Source organism: Humulus lupulus, chromosome 1 (assembly GCF_963169125.1).
Source record: "Humulus lupulus chromosome 1, drHumLupu1.1, whole genome shotgun sequence".
NCBI lineage: Eukaryota > Viridiplantae > Streptophyta > Magnoliopsida > Rosales > Cannabaceae > Humulus > Humulus lupulus.
In genome coordinates, this window is record NC_084793.1 from 4,409,438 (window position 1) to 4,421,443 (window position 12,006).

At 30.2% G+C, this 12,006-nt stretch overlaps 1 protein-coding gene across 1 annotated transcript; it reads right to left on the bottom strand.

Annotated features, from left to right (window-relative positions):
* Positions 1–8,426: 8,426 nt before the first annotated feature.
* On the bottom strand, positions 8,427–10,924 carry LOC133791517 (uncharacterized). The gene is made up of 5 exons (XM_062229642.1): positions 10,674–10,924; positions 10,481–10,574; positions 9,875–10,377; positions 9,041–9,317; positions 8,427–8,631 (listed from the first exon to the last, which is right to left on the bottom strand). The coding sequence occupies exons 1-5, from the start codon at positions 10,677–10,679 to the stop codon at positions 8,612–8,614; spliced, it is 900 nt and encodes a 299-aa protein (XP_062085626.1). The 5' UTR covers positions 10,680–10,924; the 3' UTR covers positions 8,427–8,611.
* Between the last annotated feature and the right edge of the window lie 1,082 nt (positions 10,925–12,006).

Here is a 12,006-nt window from a genome sequence, read left to right on the forward strand (position 1 = left end):
TTTTATTATTTTCCAGCAACCAAATAGCCGTTAAAACCAAAATACTCCAAGAAAGTAAAGAAAAGAAGAAAGTACCTGTTGTTTCCGAGACTCTTCGTGCCTTCTTTCATTGTTCCTCATATTCTTCTTCTTCTTCTTCCATCTTCTTCCATTTCATCTCCATGGCCTCGAGCCCTGAACGAAAGAAACACTGGACGAAGAGTCTCTTTCCGTCTCCGTCTCCACCTCTGCAATCTAGTTGGGAGAGAATGAGCCCTGAACGCCGCCGCTACCAATCCTCAAACCAGTCCTCATCCCCCATCATCAAGTCCCCTAACCTCAAAACCCCTTCCGGGGACCCAAAAGAGTCCAGCTTGGCTTTCTCTGCTGGTAACCGGAATCGACAAACAGGGCAGGAGTTATGGTGAGCGAGCCAGGGCAGAATGCAGTCGGGATGGTAGAGATGCTTAAAGGAAGATTTCAAGCAGGGAAAGGCGCAGAAGAATGGGTGGGCTAGGAAAAAAGAATGGGTGCGAAGAAGAGAACGGTGGGCTAGGAAAAAACAAGAAGGGAAAAAAGAATTAGCTAGGAAAAAAGAATAGGCGGGCACCAAAATAAATTAGCGCCATTTTTTTTATTTTACCACATATATGTATATAATAATACTTTTTCAGTAGTATTATATTCTTGTGTTATGCTAGGGGGTATTTGGTGTAGTGAGATACGACCAGGTTGGTCGTATAATTTGATTTATTTCCTTCTAAGATTGTAATCCTGTAATTATTGTATTGTATATTTCCTCTTTATGACCTTGATACGCAGTTATTAAGGAAAGTAAAGGTCCATTGGCCCATATAACCCTCCTTAAGCCTATAAATATGCATGAAATAGCTCAAGGAATGGACTTTTGATCTCTAAATATTTTTCCGGAGCATTGAGAGAAAGAGAGCTATAGTGTAATTATTCATCGTCTTATTGTAATTCCCTCAAGGTTTGTGAAACTCAAGAACCCTAATTCTTTGATCACGGCTTTGAGATTCAATATTAATAATAACACTAAGTGGACGTAGGTCATTACCATTCTTTGGGCCCAAACCACTATAAATCCTTGGCGTTTTCTTCTTTTCCATTAGATTAAATTCTTAATTGTCGTTTTATCTTTTGTTATATATTTGACTCCGTGTCGTTGGCCAAATCGAGGGTCAACAGACCCCTAAATCAAATTTTGGTCAAAGTTTTATGAACTAAAATCACAAATAATTCACCAAACTAACAATTCAGAACAAAAGCATAGTCATTCTGCCTAATAATTATGTTGTTATATTCAACTTTTTTCTTCATTAAAAATTAATTTAGGGGACTATTTGAACAATTTTACAAAAAGTAAGGTTCAAAATGTAATTTGTCAAACACATAGTCTAAATACATAATCGGACAAAACACATTGTAAAAAAATATATATAAACCCTAAAAAAAATACTCATTGATGGTTCATTCAATAATGATTATTGGATTTTGATCAACGATTTATATTTATTGAGTATAATTAAGGGGCAATGAGCAATATAGTTAGGGCTGGCAATTCGTGTAAACGTGTCAAATTTGTGTCGGCGCAATTATGACACGACACGACACGATTAAAGTAAACACGACACGATTATTAAACGTGTCAAAAATACGAACACGACACGATTATTAAATGGGTCAACACGACACAAACACGATTAATCATAACTATATGAAAAAAAAATCATAAAATCTATGCAAATTATTTGTGTTATCGTGTGTCACACGATTATTAAATGGGTCAACACGATTATGACATGACATGAGTAAGGTAAACACGAACACGAACACGAACACGACACGATTATTAAACGTGTCAAAATCTCAAACACAAACACGACACGATTATTAAACATGTCGTGTTCGTGTTTACCTTAATCGTGTCGTGTCGTGACCCAAATTTCCACCCCTAAAAATAGCCCCCAAAACAACCATTATTTAGATAAATTTCCCAGTTTAAAAGAAAAATCAACAAACGGCCCAATAGAACAAATTGGTATAGCAAAATTCCACATTTACTCTTACATCTTTAACCTCTTTAGCCTTAGGTAAACCCTAATATTCACTTAGGGTTTGGTGCAAAATAATAACTTAGGTAATCAACAATATAAATAGTCATTTCTCTACAATTTTAAAAATGAGGACATTAGCTTACTCATGTCATTATTTTGGGTCATTTACTATAATTTTTCTATAATTAATGCTCCTTATGACTTTTTTAAACTTGAAGAAGGACAACTTAATGGTTAACTAATGGAATGACCCATCATTTTTTATTTATTTAAATAATTTTAAAATTAATAGTGCCGCATATTTCAATTAATGAAAAAAAACTAAATTTATAAAACTAAAACAAAACTAATTGTTAATTAAATATAAAACTTCAATAAATTCATATAAATTTAGGCATAACCACATTTATAGTAGAATTTTGTGCCTAAAACAAATAACATAAACAAAGAAATCATTAAAAAAAAAATAACAGCAAGCTCTGATAAAATACTTTTTCTCACCAAATCTATTTCAATGGTGAGGAACAATGGGGTTGGCATGAGAAAGGGCAATTTAGCAATAATGGTTGGTGGTTTATCGACAAAGGTCTTTTTTCTTCTTCTACCACCATTTTCTTCTTCTCTACAATTTCATTTTTTCCTTTTTTTCACACAATATTGTTCTTTTTTACATTAAGATTAATATAAAACAACAAACCCTAATAAATGAGTATTATTCTTAAAAAATTACTATTAAATTGAAAATGTCTAATTTTTCAAACTTTTTATTGATCTAATAATGTTAAAACATGAAAAAGAAAGTTTAAATTTTATTGGTTGGAATTACCATTCCTAATTAAAAAAAATATTTCATATTTAATACAAAAAAATATATCTTTATTTGTTGGTGTCCTTATAGTAATTTATTTTAGCAAGTAACTCTTTTGACACCTAAGATCATCTCTAATGCAAAATGTAAATTTTGTGCTAAATTTAGCACAAAAAATGAGTTAATGTTATATTTTGCCCAATATTTGCAATTGTACTCCAATGTACAAGATGCAAATTAATACAAAAAAGTCAATAATTCATTTAATATTTATTGAGAACATATAAAAATGATTTTTTTATTATTTTTTATTATCCAAATTATGTATTCCAAGAAATTTGTCGTTAAAAAAATAAATAAAAACTGATATATGGTTGGTCATTAATTATCAACTACTAAATTATAGTAATTAGTGATGTGCCAAATTTAACACATTTTTTATAACACTATTGAAGACATAATTTTTATAAAATGTGCTAAATATGCATTGTGCCAACTTTTTTGCAATCCATTGTTGATGCTTTACCATGTAACCAACTATGGAGCTTGCACCATTAACAACTATTTTTAATCACTACTTATAGGTAAGTAAAGTAGGAGGTGTTCCAATCTTTGTTATTTAAGTAAATGAAAAAGTAAACCATAATAGGAATTATAATTTTGTAAGAGAAATTGGTAAAAATAGCTTAATTTTTTTAAGTGGTTTTGCACTTTGCTATAATTTTGATAATTTTTTACAAAATGACATCCATCTAAAATTTGACCAATTGTCTAAAATTTTCGACCAACTATCTAAAATTTTCGACTAGCTGTCTAAATTATGAAAGATAATTTTGTAAATATTTATCAAGACTAGGCTAGAGTGCAAAATGATTTTAATGTCTAAAATTTTCGACTAGTTATCTAAATTATGAGAAGTCATTTTACAAATATTTATTAAGACTAGATTAAAATGTAAAATAATTTTAAAAAATAAGTGATTTTGGCAAATAATTCTTATTGTAAAGACTAGCAATATGCGATGAGAAAGGTAATTGAATGTTTTAACTTTGACTTTTTATATTTATTTTAAGACTAGCAATATTTTAAGGTTTTTTTTAACAAAAAATAGTTAGGCTATGTGTTAACTCAGTCTACAAACTCTATGGGCCCAACAATTGTCGACATTTCTAGGCCCAGCCCACTGAGCTGGGCCGGGTCTATAGCCTTACAGTACTATGAATTTATTCAACTAAATAGAGAATAAGCTAGTATGGGAGTAATCAATGGTAGGTTAGTTTGGGTAGGTTAGTTTGGTTCTCTAATGGGATAACAAGCTTATCTCATACTAGATGATTTTACTTTTCTTTTTCTTTTTTTGCTTATGCACTTTTTATTTTTTATTTTTTTATATAGTAATATCAGAAGAGGAATCATCAAAAAGGAGAATTTTCTATAATTATAGAAAAAATTGTTAAAATTATCATCCATTAACTTTTTAAAACTAATTCTATAAAATCTTATTTACATTTATAAATTTTTAAAAGCTCCTTCAAACAATTTTTTTTCTATTTTTTATTAAGTTTTCTTTCTTTATCTTTCCAAATTTATTAGTTTTTTATTCTTTTTTATTATTTTAATTAATAAAAATGTTTAAGGATATAATATTTAAATGATGTAAATAAATATATAGAGAAACTGATATATGATGTACGGTAAAATTTTGATGTAAAATAAAGAAAATAAGATTTCTCAATCCTATGTTCTTATTCACTAAACAACCATAATCTTAGTGTTAAAAAAATTACTAGAACATTTGATAATTTGAATTTCGTCCAGCTATAGTTATGAGAAAAATAAGATAGATTATGTCTAATTATTTTATTTGTTATAAATCATGATAATTTCAAATACTTCCAACTATATTTATAGATGCTAATATATGATTAAAAATGTCCACCTTTAGAGAAAGATAAGGTGTGATGAGAAGTTCTATACATGGTTAGATAGCTGATTGAATCACATTAGAATTTAATTTATGAGAAATTGGTGAAAATTACATTTATTTTAGTGATTTTGCATTATGACCTACTTTTGATAATTTTTTGCAAAATGACATCTGTCTAAAATTCGATTAATTGTCTAAATTTTTCGACCAGCTGTTTAAAATTTTCGACCGACTGTTTGAATCTTTCGACTACCTGTCTAAATTTTTGACTATCTGTCTAAATTATGAGAGTTTATTTTGCAAAAAATTATTAAAATTAGGCTAGAGTGCAAAATGACTTTAAAAAATAAGTCATTTTGACAGATAATACTTTATTTATATAAAATAAAAAGGTAATTAGTTGGTTTTTTTTCTTATAAAAATGTAAGTATACTTATCAAAGTGAAAAATCATTATCAAATATTATATGCTAAAATGACATATAGCTAAATCTGTCTAATTAAATAAAATAGAAAGATAGTAAAGTAAAAAGAAAAGAAAAAAAGTACACAAAGCCACCAGCAAAAGGGATAATAGTACACTTTTCCTAGAAATTGGCCACATGTTTAAAGAAAAAAAATTCAACCTTATTAATTATAGCGATAATGAAATATATAGATAAAATTATTCATAACCATGTAAAGTAATAGCCTCTGCAATTATCTATTTTTTTTAACTTGTTGAAAAATAAATGTGTTATTTGATATGTGTAGGTAACCATTTAGTACCATGTATTTATGTAAAATATCATTTTAGTACTTTGTGTTTACAATAATACTCATTTGGTACCATGTATATCATACATATCTAAATTCAAATTTAATTATTTAATTACATATAATTGATGATAGTTTGATCATATTGATAAAATTTTATTTATTAAATTTTAATCTATGGTACTAAATATGTATGATTTTAAAATACAGGTTACTATATGAGTATTATTGAAAAAAAAAGTACTAAAATGATACTTTGCAAAAACATAAGATACTGAATGAGTAAATTTCCATTAAAATAAGAGATGTTACTGTAACGCCCCACGTCACTATGGCTGCGTCCTGGAATGACGACTGGCCCTACAAACCAATACGAGTCTTTCCAGCGTGCTTTGTCCTCACTCGCACGCTTCCTGTGAAAACTTCCCAAGAGGCCACCCATCTTGAAATACTCCAGATCAAGCACGCTTAACTTTGGAGTTCTCAAGTGATGGGCCACCGAAAAGAATATGCATCTTGTTGATATAGGTAGTACCCATCAATCCATTTAAGCCATTTTCAACTATGTAGTCCCATACCTACACAGTCTTAGAATCATCACACTTGACCTTCCCCAGGCAGTGTGGGATTGCACAGTTTACCCGGTCTTTCCCCTTACGGATCACGGGATTCTGACTGTCACAGTTACTATAAAAATCATGCTAATCTGAACTGAAGTATCAACCTTTGGAGAAAGATTAAGGTGTGATGATACCTTTAATGCATGGCTAGATAGTTTGTATGAGTTGTTTAAAAAAAATATACTTATTATCAAAGTGAAAGATCATTATGAAATAATTATATACTAAAATGGCCTAACTGTGAAATATATCTAATTAAAAAGAAAATTAAAGAAAGTAAATTGAAAAGGAAAATAAAATGGTACAAAAGGCCACCAACCAACATAACATAAGATATAAGAGTACACTTGCTTAGAAATTGGCCACGCATGTTCAAAGAAACAAAATTTCAACCTTAATAATAAAGCGATAATGAGATATAACGAAAAAATTATTCTTAAATACGTAAAGTCTAGTGTGTCAAATTACAAAAAATAACAATAATGTAATTTTGAATCGCTTAAAAAAAAAATTAATTTTGTTTTAAAATAAATGTGTGTTGATTAGAAGTACATCTTATCAATTGAAATAAGACACAATTACTAATATAGTATTAGCCATCTTAATTTTTTTTCTTTTAAATTTGTTTTAAAATATTAATTGAGGGAATTTACTGATTTGATACCCTATGTTTTTGCAAAGTATTATTTTGTTACCTTCTGTTTTCAATAATGCTTATATGGTACTCTGTATTTTAAAATTATACATATTTGATACCCTATACTCATATTTGATAGATAAAATTTTGTCAATATGATCAAACTGTTATCAGTTATACGTAATTAAGTAATTAAATTTAAATTTAGAACTTACATAATTGATAGTAGTTTGATTAAATTTGTAAAATTTTATTAATTAAATTTGAGTTTAGGGTACCAAATATGTACGATTTTAAAATACAGGGTACCATATGAGCATTATTGAAAACAAATGGTACCAAAATGATACTTTGTAAAAATACAGGGTACCAAATAGTTACCTACCCATTAATTGATTGGATTGGAGCACTCCAAACAAGAGAATTGCTAGGGGCACTATCTGTGCCCATTACCACAAGGAGGTGACATATCGCTATTGGTGCAATTCAATATTGGATCATACACATTTGAATTTTATAACTATTATAGAGTATCGCTAACCAACTATTTTGTGTGACTTCATGTGGTGCTGGATATCTTAAGGTGCCAAATAACATCCCTCAAAAAAAAAAAAACATGACAAATGTGAGAAACAACAATACTCATTCTAAAGCCACATCTCATACCAACTAGATCACATTTATTAATAGCATGAATAATGACAAAAAGTTCAGCTTCAAAAGCAACAAACCTCATCAATGTGAAGTTATTAACTTTTTTCTTTTTGAATGGAATAGAATATATCTTAGACCAATTCTATATGTGCATGGCCATAGAGCATTCAACCAATGTGTTAAGTACACTAATTCAGATTAAGAGGGGACTTTTGGTCTAAAACCTCATATTCTAAGTCTTTAAGAGAATTGTGATGGAGCCATTTTTTATGTGTAAATATTTAGAAAGGCAATACTATTAATTTTTTTTACATTATATTCATATTTTTTCAACTGAAATAATAATAATAATAAAAAGAAAAATATAAACTAAATAAAAATTGAGGAAGGCTTAAGCTCCCTAAACCACAATGTGGCTCTGGTATATTACAAGTCCCTAAGGTAATTGGTGTACTTAAATTCTTAGTCTCTTTGATTTTAGAGTGTTGCTATTTGATACTTTAAGGTGTCCAACACTACATAAGATGATACTTTATGGTTGGTTAATGACACTCCATAATTCTTATTAAAGTCAAATATGTGGGATCCGTTCTCCTAATAACAATATACTACCTACTTGTGGTGCTGGTCATCAACGATACCTCTTAGCATTTCTCTTGATTTTATAAGGACGGCAAAAGTTCACAACTTGGGAGCCAATTACATAATATGAGCACATGTCAAAGTTTTTTATTTTGGTTTGGCCACTTGTCAAAGTTTGATTGTTAATAATACATCATTATAATATGTCTGCATCTATGTAATAAATAAAGTCAACTGTGAGATGATATACTTTTCAATAGTTGTTCTTATATGAGTATTTTTGAATCAGAGTTTTTTTCTTTTAGCTTTTCTGAACTTATAATTTGTAACATAATTATAATTTGGAATCCACAAATGCAATTTTTTTATTAAATAGCCCTCTAATGTTGAAGTTAATTAACTATGTAGGCCAATTTTCATTAAAGAGGTACATATCAGATCCTTACATTAAAGTTACATTCAAATCCTCTTGCCTCTCAAAAAAAGAGTTAACCAAAAAAAGACAAAACTAATAACAAAAATCTCAAGAGTTATATTACAATTTCTCAGAAGTTGATGTAAAACCATCTCTTCACAACTCTAGCACCACAACTGTCAAAACAATCAAAGAAATCAATCTAATAAGTTACTTGAGTATATATATATATATATATATATATATTTTTTTTTTATAGAAAGTAATCTATTTTTTAAAATTATTTTCCATTCTAGTCTAATTTTAATATTTTTTTGCAAAATGACCACTCATAATTTAGACAACTAGTCAAAAAAATTTAAATACTGGTGGTCGAAAAATTTAAATAGTCGATCGAAAATTTTAGACAGTTGGTCGAAAAATTTAGACAACTGATCGAATTTTAGACAGATGTCATTTTACAAAAAAAAAATTATATAGATCGCTAAAAAGAAAAAAAACTATTTCCACGGATGTCTCATACATATATATATATATTTATATGAAAGGTAAGTAGTAGTAGTAGAAGAAGAAGAATCGGCTTACATTCAGAGTCTGTTGTGATCCAATTTCCTTTCTTGGGGATACTATGATGGTCTGAATCTTGAATATCATTACTAGTTGAAGTTAATGAGATCTGCATCATGTTAAGAGTTGGATCGTTCTTCAAGGAAGTAGCCACTGAAATGGTTGAATAAACAGAAGAAGTAGTAGTGGAACAGCTCTCTACATCCCATCTGAAGCTTATCTTAGGCGACTCCAGACTCAGTTCATCATCATCTGGTACTGCTTTTAGAGCTCCTTTGTTTCTAAATAGCAGAACCTGAATCAACATAACAACACTCTACTTCAATATACACATGTATGTAGGTTTTCAATGATTAATAAACGTTCTAATTGTTTATGGATTCGAGGCCCCAGGCACAGGTCTAACTTGCCTATGTCTAAGATGAGATAAAATTCAGACCTTATAAAGCTAATAGAAAATTGTATAAAAGTGATATTTATTGGGAAATTCTCCTACAGGGGCTTCACTTTTAAGCCCTACCAGTGCGGCTCTTAGTGTTTTTGACCTTTGAACAGTTTTCGGCACGATTTTTTTTAAGGCCGTGTATATTGTAGCTATTTAGAGCATCGGCGCAATTTTTAGAAAATTATGAATAGTTTACAGTACCGAAAACTAGGTTTAAAAAATTATTCACGCATGCAATTACATGTTTGAATCTAGTTTTCAGTACTGTAAACTATTCGGAATTTTCTAAAAATTTGCAGGATCCTCTAAATAGTTACAATATGCACGATCATAAAAAAAAGCGCGACGAAAAATGTTAACGAGTCGAGAAAGTAAAGCATATAAAAGAATTGTTTGATATTTATTACCTTACGGCCAATAAATTTGCCTCCTTTATCTGATTTGGTAGTAGAAGCCCATCTCAGTAGCTCCTTCATTCTAGAGATGGTTTTGGACTTGTTGTTGTCACCCTTGTTGTTGACTTTGTCTTTCTTTTCAGTGGAGCCATTTTTTGTGTCGTTTGTCTTGTTGGTAAAGTTTGATACTGTCGTTTCACTGATTGGCAAGACTCTGTTCCCTGCATGAGAAGTTTGATCTACCTTACTAACAATACCTAATCCTCTAGCAATATCTTCTTTCTTCATCTTCATTGAGTTAACCCAATGATGTCTTGTATCAATGTCACTACTAAGATTCTTCAAATTAATTGTGCTGTAAAAGCAAGCTGTTGATATATCCTTTCTACAAAGGAAAAACAGCTTTAAGAACTTTTTACCTTCAACTTTTCTGTGCTTGCTGTTCTTATCAAAGCTCCCAAAAACCCCATCATGATGCTTAAACACAATGCTATGTTTTGACTTAACTTTCTGATCTGAACAAACACAAAAGAAGAAAACAAAACCAAACCTGTTAACATCTAAAAACATAATCAATGCATTGGATAGTAAAAAGGGTAGTGAAAGCTCTTCTCATACCAGTAACTCTTTCCTTCTGATTAGTAGAAGAGTCTAAGCTGTTCTCTCTTCCCTTTTCCTCAGCTGTTGACTTGTTAAAAAGCCATTGAAAAAGCTGCTACAGTTAAAGAAGTGTGTGAAAATCTGATTTCATGTGAATGCATGAGAAAGAATAATGCTTTTTTTTTTTACTGTGAAACTATAGAACTGTCACCTGCATGTTTAGGGGTTCTTGGGGTGACCTCTTTATAGAGTTCTTTCGAGTGTGTGAATGAGTCAAGAGAGGAGTACCGTAAGGGTCAAATGGACAGCACTGAGAGATCTGTCTGCGCTGTCTATAGGCCAAAAAGATTCCTGTCTAGTGTTTTGAGGCTATGTGGAGAAGAAGACAAAGGCAAAATGAAGTTGAATCTAAGGAAGATGAGGATACAACCGAGCAGTGAGTGAGGAAGAGTTGGCTATGGATTCTTTGGTAACATGGGGATTAATATATGTATATTTATATGATGATCATGTGGTTGGTTCTAAGAGTTAACAAAATATGTTTGAATTAGCTTACTGCCTTGTACTTAGTTTGGCCCTCGTGGCATTTTGTTTGACCATACACTTGTAAGTTCATGGCTCAACCATCTAATTGATTGGCCCCCATATCATATAAGATAGAGAGTTCTACCAGTCCAAGATGAGAATTGCTCAGGGTACTGGTGCCCAACACCACAAGTAGATGACATACCGTTATTGGTGCAATTCAATATCGGGTCCCACTTATTTGAATTTAATAAGGATTATGGGGTATCGCTAACCAATCATGAAGCGACACTTCATGTGATGTTGGACACCTTAAGGTGCCAAATAACAACACTCGTCCAAGATTAATGTTTGGTGTGTAACATAATTACTTTGGGAAATGGACTTGAATAGGTGTAGTTTGTAGGAGTGTCATGAGATTCTATGACTTTTAGTTATAATAAGTATTGTTTATTGTTATAAGCATGGTCATAATTGTGACTAGTGATCATAAATTTTAAGAGTAATCGGTTTGATAATTTTTTTGTAAAATGATTTAGGTCTGGAATTGGAATCTAGATAAATTGTTGAGAATTTTTGACGTGATGTCTGGAATTCTCTACAAGGCGTCAAAACGTGTGGGGAATATTTTGAAGGTTATTTTGCAAAACATTATCAAAACAAGCCTATTGTACAAAATGATTTTAAAAAAAGAAAACTATTTTACTAAACATGGTATTTGTTACGTGAGGAGATGCATCCCGTCCACCCCAGTTAGATTAATGGTGGATTGATCCAACGATTATTAATCATTAGAAACCAAATAATATAAAATCGAATTTAATTAGTACATAACAAGATGTATTCCGTTTTTTTATATAAAAAAAGTGACAAAATTCATTGCCAACATCCCTAAGTTTTATGTCAATTTAAGAAAATTTATTTTGATGAAAAATAGTCAATTGGTTCAACAAAGGCTCCTAAAACCATCCAATCCTTAATTATTAGATACCCTTTTAACTATATCATTCAATAATTAT